Source organism: Phalacrocorax aristotelis, chromosome 1, assembly GCF_949628215.1.
Source record: "Phalacrocorax aristotelis chromosome 1, bGulAri2.1, whole genome shotgun sequence".
In the NCBI taxonomy this organism is placed as follows: domain Eukaryota; kingdom Metazoa; phylum Chordata; class Aves; order Suliformes; family Phalacrocoracidae; genus Phalacrocorax; species Phalacrocorax aristotelis.
In genome coordinates this window covers 192,603,548-192,621,235 of record NC_134276.1, presented here as the reverse complement: position 1 = coordinate 192,621,235, position 17,688 = coordinate 192,603,548, and the positions used below count along the sequence as shown (strand labels likewise).

The 17,688-nt window shown below is 41.8% G+C and overlaps 1 protein-coding gene across 1 annotated transcript in view; it reads right to left on the bottom strand.

The window, feature by feature from the left end:
* The window catches only part of KCND2 (potassium voltage-gated channel subfamily D member 2), a 293,649-nt gene extending 280,855 nt beyond the window's left edge, over positions 1–12,794 (bottom strand). The window contains exons 1-2 of the mRNA XM_075081152.1: positions 12,426–12,794; positions 10,076–11,250 (exon numbers count right to left, since the gene is read on the bottom strand). Coding sequence (XP_074937253.1) covers positions 10,076–11,190 — 1,115 coding nt within the window. The 5' untranslated portion in view covers positions 11,191–11,250; positions 12,426–12,794. The remainder of the gene's footprint in view (positions 1–10,075; positions 11,251–12,425) is intronic.
* Positions 12,795–17,688: the final 4,894 nt, after the last annotated feature.

The window sequence follows — 17,688 nt, the reverse complement described above, 5'->3', positions numbered from 1 at the left end:
AAATGAACGATAATGATTGCAATCTTTCAGCAGCAACCATTTCTGCAGTGATTTGACTGACATGGGGTGAAGGGAAAGAGGTGCCAGAAGTAGCACATGGTGGAATAAGGGTAGAATATGTATCGCATATTACATGTTATTCTGTAAGGAACTTCCTTTATAATATTTACCACTAAAACTCAGCACCTTTTGACACAGATTAACATCCTATAGGTTGATTACTGTGTTCACAAGCAAATCAGATAAAATTTGAGCTTCCCTTTCACTCAGAAAGTAACTAATACTGAGCTTGTCAAATCATTAAGCCAGTCTGTGGATAGATTTACTCTAAACTATCTGTCTGCGGGGAAGCTTCAGTTTGTACTCTTTGAAGCTTTCCACCCATCCAGGTGCCAAAAAGGTAATTACTAACTAAATTCTCAATGACTGTAGAGTTTACACAAGAAATAGCTGCACCTATAACTTATCTAGCTCTGATTAGGTGTATGAGAAAAGGTGTATATACTGTTTGTCTAGTTCTGCCTGTCCCTAGTCACTGATACCTGTCTCAACATGGATTTGATCAACCGATGTAAACAAATGCATCAATAACCAGAGCCAACCAAAAAGCTTAGAAAAGCTAAAAATCCTCAATTCTGTAAGTGATACAAAATACCATTATATTTAAATTACAAAGCTCCTGTTAAAGAGAGTTGTTACTAAAGTTTTTTTGGTACTGCTGTGCTTTCAATAGAAAGGCCACAACTCTCAACCTGCTATTTACCAATAATGAAGTGATTAGATACCCTAAAACAAAAAAGTATATACCTCTTCACAGTCAGGTTTGGAAAGCGCCTTAAACCTCTCTGCTCTTTATTCCTCTGTGGGAAGCAAGAGAGTTTGGGGACCAGCATGTTGCAACTGTAATCCACCATGTCAAAGAGCATCAATTTTGTTCCTAAGCAACCCTGCACAGTGCAGTAGTTGCTGTCCATAGCTGATAAGGATGCTCAGGGAATTGTTAACTGGCTGCAAGTAGGAGAGATGAAAGTTGCAGAACTGGAAGTAAGGCCACTAACACAGTAATAGAATTCCTCCTTTAGGTTATAAAAAAGGGGGGAGATGAACAGTAACAACAATGAAAAGTTAAGGATCCCACTTGCATTACACACACTCTCATACAGAAAACTCTTTTGGTTCATCTTACTGGAAGAAGAGATGAGTTAGGATGCAGCAGACACGTTCAGACTGTGAGCTATTACACAATGTTAAATTACGTCCTTCACAACCTCACAGTCTGACTCTCAGCCATTTACAAGGGATGCCTGGATGGCCAAGCTTGCAAGTCATAACTTGAAAGACTGTTCCCTGTGCATCAGCCAAAATATTTTGAGAATCTGCCAATACAATGCAAATCCCCATGTCTCTGGATACACATTTGAAGAAAGTTGGGGTCTGGCCTCAAAATAATTTTTTTTCCAAAATAATAATTAATCAAAGAATGTTAATGTATTATCATAAATTAAATCATTATAAGTACTTTTATGGAGTTTCACAGTTGATTTTTTTAATCCAAGGTGATTTAAAACTGTAGTGGAATATACTTACTTTGTTTTAATTTACCAAAGTACTCAGACTAATTAAATGAATTCCTAGAAGTTCATACTGTCTGTTACACCATAAGAAGTTTTATCTAAGGAAATCGATTCTTCAATAATCAAACAGCTAAATTTATTTATGCAGATACGGATTTTATAACATTTTTAATGTTCATATTACGTTATATTAAATCTTACTTTGAAAAAATATTTATACCAGTGTTCTTAATATTGGGAGTTCTGCTTCACATGTTAATTTTTGGTATGAAGCTTTAGTGCAAGTGGTAGTTAGTACAACATCTGGTTAAGAGTCAACTCATAAATCACAATGTCTCCTCAAAGAGGAGGATGCTTACCTCAGGAAAATAAGTTTTTATGCAAAGAATCAGGAAAAATCAAGGAAATGTGTTTTAAAGAGGCTTCATTTAGGAACACGGATTAAGAAAAAAATCAACTAGCAGAGCAATAGACCATGCTTACAGAACTCATATTACTGCAAAAAAGAAAAAGCAAATGCAGGCAAAGAACTTCTCAAACCTCCCACTTAAGTCTACAAACAATATACATCAAAATCAAATAGAGCCAAAACAAAAATATTTGCCAGCACACCAGAGAAGGGGATGAATTTGCAGTGCTCAAAATTGAGAAGTATGGTTTACCTTTTCTTACCACACATCAGCGTCTTAACAAATTTACTGTATATAAGCTAAATATGAGACTTACTGAAACCAATAAATCCTCACGTTGGACGTTTCTTTGAAAACACGGAATCTCTTACCTGACACTGTTTTATAATTTTGCACCCAGTTTCTGAAACCATTTTCATTAATTTAACAATATCTGCATGTCACATCTCACACTTCTTATATATCTTTTCATGCTGAACTGTTGGTTTGAAAAACACAGAGGCAGAAAAGTAGGATTGAAAAATATATCTTCCCTTGGATGCTTTACATTACTCTTTCAGTCATATTACCCTTTTTTTGTTCTCAAATTACTCATTCCTCTTTCCTAAGAATACCATAGACACAACACCTCCTTCTACAGTGTTATGTGAATATAGGGCATACTGGATGTTAACAAGACCTGAACCCTTGTAAGATCCATTTGAATCTGACAGGGGTAGGCCATACCCAGAGCCTCAGTACACTACTCTACTTATCCTAGCAGTTATTTTTGTGCTCGTAAGACTATGTTTTCTAAGGTGACTAGGTACCTAGTTTCCCAGCTTACTTGCTTTCAGCTGTTCTCCTTTGTGCTTCTAAGCACCTAAGCCTCTTTCGAGAATTCAAGCTGTGTGCCTATCTGCATCTCCAGATACCTAAATGCCTTTAAAAATCTTCCTTGCAGTGTTTGGCTCCCATAAACTAATAAACCCAGGAGACCTCTGTGTCTGTAAGACTTGAATTCACCATTAAGCCAACCAGATCAAAAAAAACAGTAACATGGACGAAAATGAAAAACAGGGGTAAATGCAAAATACTGCTCATTAATACTTTAAATATGCCAAATTTTACTTTGTTCATATTAATAATATTTTTGCAGGTTTTTAGGCAACCTCCCATTTTCTGTTACAGTGCAGGATCAAGCCCTAATTAAGTACTTTTACACAGTGGCTCCAAAGGCTTTGAACTTCAGACCTGCAGACAAGCAGGGAACAATACGGCACAGCGGAATATAAGAAAGGAAACTGTTTTTCTAAATACACAGAGAACGTGATTGCTTGTATGAATAATATCTTTGTGTCTTTAATATTCGCACAGATAGCAGCCTTGTAGTGTTTTGTTAGCTTTTGTAAATGCACTTAGCTGCTAGAATCTGAACTGATGGTAGTAGGAACTCTGTACTGATGACTGGGTACATTCAGATATGCCTTCTAATAATGCATAAGGTGTGTCTATGCTGGTGTAAGAAAAAGAGTGCAGCCTTATTTGAATTATAATAGAGCTGTATCTTGTTGATTTCTTTTTTTTTTTGATGAAGCTAAAATATTCTAGGACTGATGTATTGGTCACATGACCTTCGTACGTGCTCATGTTTAAAACTGAGGCTTCATACACCAGATACCTGAGTAAATACTTGTATCCAGTACTTTTCTAAAGAACACTTACACCTGTTGCACATCAGGTGCTCTAGTCAAAAGCACTATTTTGTATTTCATCTCAATTCACATTTATTTAAGTCTATGCTGTGGAAATAATGCTAATTTCTTTGTGTGCTTTGGTGAAAACAGATTTTTTTTTTTTTTGTCAAAACTAAACCCACAACTTTTTTACTTAAGTGGTAGATTATAAAATATTACCAGAGGCACAGGAAGATCAAAATTATATGCTTCGGCAAAAAATACTTAAGAAATAATGGTAGAATTTAGGCTACTAATTGTGATAGGGGTCAAAGTCCAAGCATGGTAACTATTATTGTTCCAGGAAATGTAGCATAGAGCTACCATTTCAAAGCACTGTCTATGAATTTAAAAACCTTTCCTCCACTGCATGAGCAATGCAGAAAAAATATATTTTAAAGACTACATCTTGCACAAAAATCTGTGCTCCCATCTATTGCCCGATAAATGATGGGTACAGAAATATAGAGGATCTTTTCCATCGCTCTGTCGGCTCTGTTGTCAGGTAACCAATGAAACCTGATAAAGTTCAATCTAAACTTTGTTTCTGTATTTCTAATTTATATTCCCTCTTTTGAACAATCTATGCACTTAACCCCTGCTGAATCAGATTTTTCTCTCATCAGTTTACCATGATGCAAACTAGGAACTGCTGCCAGTGGACTATAATGGCATAAAAATCAAGCAATAGGAGTAGTTCATTCGACTTTATTTCAAATGTCTGAAAAGTTAATTGTCATCCTGAAGTTGCAAGATGTTCTCAACTTATTTCGGATAATAATTTTAATTCTGCAATATTTATAAGTTCCCATGTTCAGAAATACAGTTTCCATTTCCAGATTTTTTTTTGCACAGCGGCACTACTTCTAATACTGTATTCATAGATTTATATGGCTTTTATGTTGCAAATTTTTCTTCTTAGACAGAGGCACAAAGATATGAGTCAAGTACAGACTGTCATCACTCAGTTTGAACTTCTTGGGTTCGATCACTTCAGGATTTTACTAAAATCACAATATTCACTGAGGATTAGTTGAATGATAGGCCATAATTAATAGATCAGGCACCAGTCATAATTACTGCCTGAGTCGATTTGTTCTGCTCTACTGAGTCAGCATATTTCTTTGCTACATCCTGGCCCACGCCAATCTCATTGCTCTTATTCTTGACTGACAATAGCAACAAGGAAACAAAATTCCATCTGTTTCCACCAAAGGAGCAAATAAATTAGATTCTGAGCAGAAAGATCTTTTTGTTAATCATCACCTTCATGTTCTTTGTAGCTGAAGTAAGGAAATTCATCCTCAAGAGAAATGAGAGAAGTAAACTAACTCCTGTTCCTCTAAGAGATCTTCAGGATTTTTTTGAACAGGAAAGCCGGTCCCCAGCGCAACTAAATAAGAATATAATGACTCCTGTTCTCTGTCAAGCCAACAACAGCCCAATACAGTTTGAATAATCTTTTTATTAGAGAACAAATAATTTTTTTTCACTGCCATCAAAATGATCCTTACTTTTCAGTATTTTGAATTCTCCCTGGAGCACTTTTTGAATATCTAGTAATGTGCTTTGAAGGTGATTACACTACACTTTGTCCCTCCTCTGTTATATAGTATTCTAACTATTCAGGCTAAACATCTCTGCTGTGAAGAGAAAACAGATTGAGACATCAAACACACTTACGAAATACAAAACTCACTAAGTTATATACAAGAATACAAAAATAGAAAAATGCTATTTGAAACAGGGTTGAAAATATCAAACGCAAAATGAATGAATGAACCAATACGTAAGAATGAGATACAGAAATAATATTCCAACTTTGCTAATCTTTACCTTTGTAATGTTTATCATAAAGGCATTTCTAAATTTTTAATGAAATTGTACACGAAACAAAGATTTCTAATTTTGTGCTCTCTTTTTAGATATTATTGAACTAAATTTTTTAATACAACTTCTGAAGAGATGGATGTTGTTTTACAATGATCAGAAAAGGAAAAAAATAATGTGTGTGGCGTTTGGGAAAAAAGTGATGATGTGGAAATTTTATGATGCTCATAAGGAAAAAATCTATCAAACAAAGGTCAGAAAAAAACTTGTTATGAGGAAAGTTCAGGTCAAATGAATGACAATGATGATGAATTAAAGATTTGATCTAGTGGTGAAGGACGAATGAAGAATCTGGAACAAAGAAGCAGAAAAAATAAAGCCAAAAGAGTCTTAATATGAACATTAAACCTGTCTTGAACACAGGAGGAAAGGTGCCAAGCCAGCAGACAGGAAGACTGTGGAAACTGGTAGTTTGAAAGAAAAGTGAAGAAAACAAACAGATGGAATATACCGATATGGATGCTATATGAATGAAAAAGGAGTGAAGATGGGAGAGAATGAAATGTGTAGGAAAACGAAATCCATTGCCGTATTCCCCTGTTCACTATTTGAGGCTTTCTGTTGTCACATCCAGTCACCTGTTTGACTATAAAGTCTTCAGGGAATTTGATATACCTTAGATGGAATTCCTCATACATTATGGGTTATATTAACAAATAATGAAAATGAATAGTTGCTTTATCTTTTCTGGAAGACACACCTCCAGTATACACAATCAAAGTAAATGAATAGTCTTGTGTTTAAGCTTCCCTTCATAAAGTATTGTGCTCATCTACAAAAGTACTGTACAACTTGATGAAGCTACCCAATGTAAAGCCTGAAAATACAGAAGTTTAATATAGCAGTGAGATTGCTTTAGAACTAGTCACAGAAGAGTACTGTGTTCCTTAGTTAAAGTATAATATCTTTACAAAACATAAACTACACTATAGCTCTGCCAGATTTGGGAACAAACATTACCCTTACACCACGAAAACCTTAACAGCTATTTGAGCTCATTTGCTGGCAACTGACAGGGCAGAAGGAAAGTTATTAGATTATCATGTTATGAGGTGACAGCAGAAAGTGACATAACTGTGTCATTATGGGTGTAGAGGTTCATAAGCCCCCCACGTAAGTCCGTCAGTCCCAATTTAATAGACTTGAGCTTTTTTCTCTGCCAGGTTTTACACTACCTTGTTTCTTGACCTTTATGCCCCTAACTTCTATGCTTTACATTGTTATCCTGAATCTCCACAAAGTGCTTTGTGACCTCTTTCAATTTTTATTCTCTTCTGCTTTTTTGTCCCTTGTACCTACTTCACTTTTGCTTTTGCTACAAATAGTAGTGATAAAACACTAATTTTAAATTTGAAATCAGACAGCTCTGTTTCTGGCAGAGCGCATGCTGTTATTCTAGAGTAATCTTTCTCTCTCCTTTCTCTCTCTCTTTCAGCCTTCATCTCTTTCTCACTCTCTCTTTCTCTCTTCTTTTCCTCCTTACTTCCCTTTCTATCATTTATTTCACATAACACCTCTATGTCCAACTATGCACTACTTGAGTTGAGCAGTCAAGAACAGTTAATAGCTGGGCTATCCTTGGAGGTTAAAATATAGTAATATTTGAAGGCACTGGTACTCTGCAGAGGAAAATGTAATCTATGTTTTTTAAAGACACATTAATTGCTCAGCAATCGTGCAGAACTGAGAAATATAGCTCTGCTTCCAAGATAATAACTCCCCAAATTGCAAAGGTCGCTTACTCAATACCCTTGCTATCTAGCAAAATATGAGAATGACACCAAGACTCAAAAACTCAACTTTATGTTAAAAGATGACTTGGTATTAGCCTTAATATATTTTTGTAATATTTCACATAACCTGCTGTGTGCTACTGCCACTTAAAACATAAAGACTTCATGTAGTTTTGTTGCTTAAAAAAAAAAAAAAAGTTGTTCATATAGAGGCCATTTATATAGCCCTAATTCAGCTAAAATTAAAATTAAAAATGAATGGGAGTTCTATATTAGTAAACAGACAGGAAGCTTTAGCACAGAGCAAAGGTAACAGTATTAATTATAATCAGCTTTGACTGACCCTTGCTGTTGTTCCTTTTATTTCCCTCTCTTTTTGTGTAATTATTCTATCAACTAAAAAGAGTTCAAAGTTTTTATATTATGTTAGTTTTATTTAAATTATTCATATATATTTAACATTTAAACATAATCTTTATATGGTTATCATGATGTTATTAAAAGGACATCATCTAGTTAATGTAATGATTAAAGATTTCCCAGAAATTTGTGATATCTGTCATATCTGAACTTATCATGTCTGAACTTCTGAGGGTGAAACTTTGGATCTCTGTACAACCTGCTCAAAACTTTCTCTGTGCAGACTACCTCGAAAAAGGAGGCAAGCATGAGTGCCTTCTTTTTAACCCCTTTTCTTCCCCTTGGGACCTAAATACTGGATGGCTGCGTACTTGGAAATAGGTTCTTAGGTGCTATTCAAAGAGATTTTTAATGATGTTCAAATCTCATTGGTACTTCTGAATATTTTACTCGGTGCAATACCTCAGAATTTAAACTAAAGCATAACACTCATTTTTTTGGTAAAAGGAACAAACAAATTATATTAATGCCAAATAGATATCACACCCATGTCACAATCAATTGCAAACTGCCTATAAAAATGAGACTCAATTATGTTCAGTACCATGGACAAGTACTGCCCAAACTGTCCACCACAGCGAAAACGACTTCCTAAAAAAACACCTTTCATTACAAAAAACACACACCACCTTCTTCTCTTTTATAATAAGATTATCCATTCTATATATTGGTAAATTCTTAACACCTGATATGTTGAAATCGTCACAGTTCTAATTAAAAATATCTGGCAAAAAAAAGTATCAGCATCAGAAAATACAGGGCTATGGAACTAGTTATCATGCATGACTTGTTCCTTCTGCTAACTTGTCCCTTCAGTTTGTCGCTACTGGAAGAAAATGAAAACCAGAAAAAACCAGGAACCTGAAAAGCAGATTAAAATCCCCAAAGCTCTTGTCGCTCCTTTTTAGCATAACTTGCCCTTAAAAGTAGTATGAAATATTCACAATGCACTATATTTATCTTCATTTGTTATATCACGCTGAAGATAAAAGCTCTGTATAAAAAATGGTGGCATAAGACAGACCCTTTATCTTTTTCAATATTTTGTTATGAGCATTTTCCAACTAAATTACAACTGCACATAATAAATCAACTTTTTCATAATAGTTTAATAATGCACTTTCACTTTGTTAAATTTAAGTTATACATGTTTCATTAATCTCAACAGTCCCAACAAGATGTGGCAAGATGTTTGACTAATAAAATGATGGGCTCTGTCTTCACGAAAGTGAAAAGTTTGTCTTTTAAATATCTGTAATTATTAAATAACTAGACAGTTTCTAAGGAATCAAGAAATTTTCATTTTCATAGATGATACTCTACAGCTCAAAATTAAGAACAGGGCAAAAAATTGTCTTCTCAAATTAGTCAACCTTCTAAATCCCTGTTATAATTACAGACAAATGCATTTTACAACTTGGTGCACAGAATCAGCTGGTACAATATGACTCTGGTATCAAGAGACTTTATAAAAAATAATACTATCTTCAATCTTCCCACTAAAATGCATTGGGTCCTAATGTCAACAATGGCATTTTTTTAACTCCTAATTCTCTGGAAGAATTTGTATTGCCATTAGAATTATGCTTTCAGACATATGCTTGATCTGCCACGTCTCACATTTCTTCAGATCATTTTTCAGAGTCTGTCACGAGTCGGTAGAATTTGACACTTGCCATTTACAAGTTACAGGTCCGCAGAAATCAAAGGAAATTCATCTGGTGTCTTAAATAACATCAGGAACGGTTTATTTTGAAGCTTAAGGTACCTACACCTGTTCTATTTTCATGAAAACAAATCACTTTGTAATACCAAACTCAATATCCAAGTCTGTATCAACACATCACCTCAAACAAAATGGCAGACTTTTATGTATCACCAAATTAAGACTGCACTTGGGTTCTCCTTATAATTATCACTGCTTTAGCAACATTGTAACAAGTCCTGTCAGCAAACACATTACTCTATTAAAAATCCATTGATAACTTACAGATATTTGGAAAATATTCCAGTTTCCCTATCCATAACCAAGTAAAATGTTAGAGAAAACTGAAAAGAACCCAAACAGCTTCAGGATTGTTTTGTTTTGTTGTTTGCTTTTTCAGTTTATCTGCAGTTTAGGGGTTTGAGTTATTTTAACTTCAGCAACACTTTTAACTCACTTGCATGTGTAAAACATTTAGAAAGAAGTGATGAGTCGTATTTATAAAGTTCTGTAACAAAAACTTACCCTCGCATTTTTCCTATCGACATTTTTGTAAACTGAGTATTTTCCATTCATGCCAATACACTTGTTGAAATGTTGGCTGTAACCAAACACCAGCTGCACTTACCCCAGTGTTGTCATGGTGACAATGGTGTACCAGAAGGCTGCAGGGATGCTGGTGAACTTGCTGGCTGATGAACCTTTCTCTGCATAGTACATGACTGTGGCAAAGATGATGATGGCCATAGTGAGTGAGAAGAGGAGGAAGCCTAACTCCGAGGCACAACTTTTCAAGGTGTAGCCCAGGATGCGCAGCCCCTGTGAGTGGCGGGAAAACTTAAAGATCCTGAAGACGCGAAAGACTCGTAGCGTCACAAAAGCCCCACTGACATCCTCATTATCTGTCATCACCAGGCCAATGTAATACGGCATGATGGCAACCACATCAATGATACTCATGACACTGCGCACGAATTTGTACCGACTCGGGGCCGCCAGCAGGCGTAGGAGATATTCGACTGTGAAGATCATGACACAGGCAGTATCCAGACAGAAGAAAGCCACAGCATAGCGCTCTCCACAGGGCAGCTCCTTGATGCGGCCCGGGCTTACCCCGCAGGGCACTGTCTCCACCACATTGGCAATAACCGACACAGCAATGAAGAAACCAGTGACATAGTAGAAGACCAGAGCCAGCGTACTGGTGTGTGGGTTTTCAAAGGCCCGCCACATCCTCTGCCGAGCTGTCATTGAGGGCAGGGAGCTCTCGGCTGCATGATCCTGATCGGCATCATCCTGCAGGCGCTCGGCATTCTCACGCCGGCGATCCTTGTACTCCTCGTAACAGCAGTCGCCAATGATCTCAGGGATGATGCCAAAGAAGGCCAGCTCCTCATCGTAAGCTGAGATGCACTCCTGGCGGGGATAATGAAGCTTCCCAGTACGGTAGAAGTTGAGAATGTGGCGGAAAATGTCAGGGTCCCGATCAAAAAAGTACTGCTGTGTCTCAGGGTGGTAGAAGAAGTCCCGCTCCGAACTGCCCAACAAGGTGTCAGGGTAGCGCTCTAAGGTGTCCAGCCACGTCTGGAACTGTATGCCACTCACATTCAGCACAATCAGAGAGTCCTGGCTTCGCTTCCTCTCCTGCCGCGGAGCAGCTGGCATGGGACCTGTGGCCACTGGCATCCATCCTATGGCTGCTGCCCTGGCAAAGGGTAACCAGGCTGCTACTCCTGCCGCCATGGTCCCAGGCAACTTACTACAGCTGAGGGAGTCAGTCTAGAGACAGTCCTGGTCCAGCCACTAAAATAGAGAGGGGAAAGAAAAATACAAATGCTCACATATTTTTGAGGCAACAGAATTTCTGAACATTGCTGTGATTAACCCAAAATCTTTTTCCTTCCTTGTTGTTTCCTCCCTTTTTTCCACGCCAGAATATCCTTTCCAGGGGCTGGTTAGCCAGTTAGGACAATAAATCAGGGCACTTGGAAATCAAACGTATTCAAAGCAGCTACTCGAGCAGCCACATCCTTTGGCTACAAGGTCCACGCGAGGCCCCTGGATGGAAGCAACGGTCCACGAAGCGCTAACGCCAAGACCCGGCTTGGTGCAGCCACCTGGAAGGAGATTTCCCTCCCCGCGCGATGCAGCCGGTCCCCCGCCCTGCTCCGCTCCGCTCCGCTCCGCTGCCCGCCCGCTGCCGGAGCCGGGCCGCGGCGGCCGGCGGGGCCCTTCCCGGGCGGGCTGCAGCGGGGCCGCCCGGCGCCACCGCCCCCTCGCCGTGGCGGGGCGGAGGGGATGGGCCCGGCGGGCCGCTCCCCCCTCCCCAGCCGCAGCCCCGGAGCGGCAGCGGGACGAATCCTCTGCCTGACCTTGATCGCCGCCCCGGGGACTCCTCCTGACCCCGGCTCCGGGCCGGGGGAGCCGGCGGGGCAGGGGGTGGAGCTCTGGGCGGCAGCATTAAACTTTAAGGCAAGTTTTCGGTGTGGGAAATGCGTTAAGGGGCAGGGGGGCGCCGGGGAAGGGGCGCCGGGAGGGGGGAGCGCCCCAGAGGAAGGAAGTGGGGCCGAGGGGAGTCTCCCCGGGACGGGGCGTCGGGGCACGGACAGGGGCTGATCCGGAGCGAGGGGACCGGAGCCGGGCAGAGCGGCGGTGGCGGTGGCGGTGGCGGGGGTAGGAGTGGGGGCTTTGGAGACAGCTGCAGAAGGTGGGATGCAGGGGGCATCCCCGGGAGCGGCCGAGAGGGCGGCGAAGGGCGAAGCGGGGGAGCCTGGCGGCGGAGCGGGAGCGGGGCAGGGGCTGCCCGGCGGCGGGGGAGGCCGGGGCGGGCGGGGGCCGCGGAGGAGGGCGCGGGGTTCCGTAGCGGCTCGGCGGTGGGATCGTTCCTCCCCCACCCCCCGCCTCCGTCCCCTCGAGGGCCCCTTCCCCTCGGCTCCGCTCTCGCATCCCTCCGGACGTGCCCAGCCTGCGGCACCTACCTGGGAAAGTCTGGCGAGAGCGCTCAGTTGCATAGAGACTTTTGGAAATACGGGCTCAGCCGCTAGATCTCCGCGCCCCGCCGGGAACGGCGGGGAAGTAGTTGCTCCTGAGAAAGCTTGATCGCATCCAAAGGGACATCGATAATAAGGCTTTCCCCCACCCCCACCCCCCGCCGCCGCCGCCGAGCGCCAAGCAACAAGTTCAAGGGGTGGGTGGGGGGAAAAACAACGTAATCGCGCCTGGCAACTCGGCGGAGCACGTCCTTTCGGGGCGCGGATCCTGCGGCGCGGGGCTGCCGTCAGGCGCGGCTGCGGCTGCGGCCGCTGCCCCTGCCCCTGCCGCGGGGCTGCCGCGGGCTGCGGGCGGCGGCGGCGGCGAGGCCCTGGCGCGGCCGGGGGCGGAGGGGGGGGGGGGGCTTCCCGCTGCCTCCCCCGCGGCGGGCGGGCCATGCCGCCCTGCCGCCGCCCGCGGGCTCGGGGCGCAGGGGCGGCGGCGGCGGAGCGGGGCGCGGGGCGGGGGCGCGGGCGGGGAGGGCATCGCTCCGCCGGCGGAACAAAGGGGCTGCGGGCGGCTGCGCCGGCGGCGGCAGGTCGGCGGGGAGTGCCGGGGGTGGTGGGGGGGTATGTGTGCCTGTGCGTGTGCCCGTGTGTGCGTGTGTCCTGTGCCCGTGTGCCCGCGCGTGTGTGTGACCGTGCGTGTGTCTGCGGGGCCGGCATCGCGCGGTCCAGCCCCTCCGCCGGCAGCGGCGCGCAGACCCTCCGGAGTTAGCGGTGTTTCGGGTAGGGATCGGGCGGCGGAGATGGCTTAGGTGAGGTATCCAGGGGATTTCTCCGGAGCACCAGCTCCTTTCGAGGGAAGGGGAACGGTTTACTGAAGGAAGCGGGGGATGGAGTGCCTGGAGCGGAGTGTGGCGGTGCTCCTCACAGCCCGCCCCGAGCCACTCCGGAGTTCTCGCTGCAATATTCAAATGACTCTTACCAGCTTTGGGAAAGGCGGGAGCTGGGACGGCTTTGGGAGCCTTTTCCTCCTCCTCTCCTTTCCGCTCCCGTGCAGAGCCGCCCCCCTTTTTCCCGTCGCTAGATGGCGTGTGGATGACGGGAAGTGCGCTCCCCGCCGGGGTGCTGCTGCGGGGCCGGGCCGCCCCCCGCACCGCTCCCCGCCGCCCCCCGCCGCCCACACCAGGGCCCCGCAGCTCCCCGCCCCGCTCCCCGCCGCCCGCACCAGGGCCCCGCCGCTCCCCGCCCCGCTCCGCGCCGCCCGCACCAGCGCCCCGCCGCCCCCCGCCGCCCGCACCAGGGCCCCGCCGCGGGCGGGACCGGGGCCGTGGCACCGCCGCATCGCCGGGGGAAAACGGGCACGCCGCTCCTCGGCCTCCGCGCTCCGCTCCGTTAGCTCCGATAAATGCAAGCAACTATCTGTATTTTTTAATTAAGGTTCTGAAAACACTCGGCAGAGCTCGCAGCAAGGTACCAGAAAGTATTCCTCCTTCTAGTTTACGCTTGTTCAGCTTAGTAGTAGGAGGCTTCCAAAGGAATCAGAGTAAATAGGTTCCTGTATCCTTGAAGGTCTTCTGACCAAACCTCCCACTCCGATAACCTATTTTAGGCATATGCCAAAGAAACCCAAAGCAAAAATAAACCAAATATATACTGAAGCCTGAGAGGCATCTCTTTTCTATATTTTAATAATACACTCAACTTCAGTATGTATCAGCTTCTGGTTTTGTTTCCATGAAAAAGATGAACACTATCAGTACTGTAGTGTCCAAGCTGTTCCTCTAAGAAATACTTGAAAGCACGGAGAGAAAAGGTTTAAAAATGTTTGAGTGCAATTCCTAACTTGGGAAAACTTGTGATGATGATCGGTTGCATATATCAAATCACATGAAATAAAATATCACATAAAATAAAGGATACTTTCTGTAGTTTTACTGAAGTTGTCCATTGGTTTCTTGTTTGGTTTTGGTTTTGGTTTTGGTTTTTTTCCATGCTCAAATGTTCAGTATGTTAGATCCTATAAATTCATTAATTTGAAATTGGTTGGTCAGCTGTAGGTTTCGAGCTTTCAATGATGCAGATATTCTTCTCCCATATGAAATATTGGGAGTTTGATGTGATGCTACAAAAAGACAGTCCTGTAGCAATTAATAAAGCCCAGTTTATGGTCCTGTCAGCTCAACAGTGAGACAATAATACAGGACTTCCTTTCCTGACAAATAATCAAAAGAGGTTTCATTTTCAGCTATAGATTCTTTTTGTAATCAATACCTGCTCTTATTTTTTAACATGCCTAGCTTTACAGAAAACAGTTACTGCTTTCAGTTGCTTTTTCCTTTCCAGTTTTTCCAGAACAGAATTCTTCACTTGCAGCAAAGGGTTTTTCCCCAATAGAGATGAGAATGGGTTCCATTAGGGAATCACTCAGATTCTTGTTGTGATCTTAAAGTTGTTTCACAGACTTACACATTTCATCAGGAAATGGAAAAAAAAAAACCAAACAAACCCTATACATTTGGACAAACAGGTATCAGGAAGTGTTAAAACATTGTGGCTGTTTTAAATCAGAGGTCTGAAACCAGTCCAGGTTCAAAGTCTTTTCTGACACCATTGACTGTTTGGAAAAATGATCACATCAGCTTAAATTTTTGTGCACAGCCTGTGGGTCAGAGAGGATCTTGGAAGGAAAAGACAAAGGGTATTCTCTATTACCTTCTTATTCTAACAGAAAGTCCATTAATAAACTACTGGGAAGTGATAACCAGGACCTCAAACTTTCGCACCTTGTGCCTTTAGTTCCTTGAAATTGTCTGGCTGCGGTATTCCTTACTTCGTACATTTCAGAAAGACTAAATTCTGGTACATAAAGTGTACCTAAATAATCAGCTCTTCTGAAGTGAAAATCCTGCTTGTGACATCAGAATTAGCTACCAAGAGATTGGTGTGATGTGACAGGGAGGATTATGACTTCACATAGGAATTAAGTAGCAGGGGCTCAAATGAGACAAAACTCCCATTTTCAAATAAAGGAAATAAATCCTAGCAATTGTAGGAAAAGAAGAAAATGGTACTAAGGGGAAAGCACAATGGCCTCTAATATGAGCTGTTTCTTAATTCTTTCCAAAGTCATGAGGCACAAAGAACACTCGAGGGATTAAAGAAGATACAGCTATGATGCATAAATTTATATTAACGCATTTTATTTTTTCTTTAATATTTTTAGAAGTATTTGGAATGTTTGAAACCAAGAATTGTCTTTACAGACTGAATGTACATGTACATCCCCTCTTCCTAATTCCTCTAGTATTAAGCCACTGGTCTTTCCTTTTGAGAAAAGAACACTACAAATGTTTAAAGCCACCTTGTAAGCCTTAACCTCAAGATTCAGCTATACATCTGACTTTTTTTTTTCCTTCCTCTTTAGTCTAGAAGATAATTTCACAGTTCCTGCATTCTTTACTAGTATTTTTGTACACTCAATACCAAATGCATAAAATCAGAACTGGTTTCTGAGTATATGCTATTTTCCCCCTTCTGGATTAGTAAGAATAGCATCCATAAAAAAGCGTATCTTTATCTACTATTTGGTGAAACAATACAAAGGGTTTTTTTTTTTTTAAGTAGGAGCCAAAATTACTTACTCTTCTTCAAAATACAAGTTTCTTCCAAAATGCGCTCTGGTTATTACTAGCAGAACATTCTACTGATCTGCCTGTTCTGCCTGACGTATTGCTTGTTTGAAGGTCGGAGTGCTTCTCAGTCTGAGCAAAAGAAGTTTGGGTTTTGGTGTTTTGTTTTGAGGGTTTTTTTTTCAATGGAGGGAACATTCCTGAGACCTTCTAAGTAGAAGAAGTCTAGTATGAGGATTTCTAGAGTGCTGATCGCAGCCCCACTGAAGAACTGGGTCACAAGATTAAGAATGTGTCTCACAGGGGAAAATGTTTGATTCTATAATGCAAATAAAAAAGTAATGCTTTGGTCAAGCATGCAGTCAACACAGATATATATATTTATAGTCTGCAGTTTCCTTGTCTTCATAGACTTGTCTGAATCTAGCTGCTTTTTGTACTATGGGCCAGACAGAATAAGTGGGAGGCTTTTGATGTGGGCATAATTTTACGAAGACAAAAAGCCACCTTTCTAGGAGTTTCCTAAAATAGGCTTAGGTCACTCTGCAGTGCAAGTGCTTGTCGTCCTTCTTTCTATATGGAGAAATGGATTGCTCTGGATGTTAAAAAATTACCTCTCACTGGTCAAGGATTACTTGGGGGGAAGTACATACTGTGGGGGAAGTACACAATATGCAGCATTTCTTTTAAATTCTGAAGCCAACCTGAGAGTTAGTGTAGCCATCCTTAACCTGATAAAAGACCCTTATTCCTGAGGAAAAGATTTTTTTTGCATTTATTACTGATTTAGTGGATGTAAGAGGAAGGCAGAACTATCAGCACTGTGGTTTCTTTTTTTCTTAAGGTGAGGTTAAGTCAGTACTTGGAATCACCTCAAGAAAACATCACATTCTTCCAAGGAAGGGGCTGATGCGATCTCAAATATTTGTACTTTATCTGCTCTAAACCAACAAATAATGATTTGTTCATTATTCAATGTGTTCATCGAATTCTGTGATCAAAAAATGTGTAGACATGGCACTTCAGGACATGGTTTAGGAAGCATGGTGGTGGTGGGTTGGTGGTTGGACTTGGTGATCTTAGAGGTCTTTTCCAACCTTAATGACTCCATGATTTAGTAATTATATATGTTTTTCCTGATGTACAGGGTATTATATAAAAGATTAACTATTACAAAAGATTAACTATTAACTATTAAATTATGTATTAGTCATATCAGGCTCTGGGAATTCCTCTTCATATTAATGACACTTTACCCATCAATGAAATTGTAAATAAAATTTTTTAAACTTTACTTTAGATAAATACATATTTCTCATTTTGAATTAATGTTTCAGCTCATACAGTATCTTCAAATGAATGAGGCCAAATTTCAACCAATTTAGCTTTAGGCATCTGTGCTACTTAATTAAGAGCCTACTCACCCCGACTTCCTAGAGTTGACAGAGAGAGGAACAACTCCAGAGAGCAATTAATTCTACCTTCAATCTCAGTGTATGCAGGCAGGTATCCATTGACTGTAAAAGGCAGGCTGGGATGTCTCCGGGCCTTAGGAGTCTTAGATACTTCAATTTAGGTGGGATGATCCTGAGACTGAGAGCCTGAGTCAGTCTGCCAAGTCAGTGGGAAAACTACCT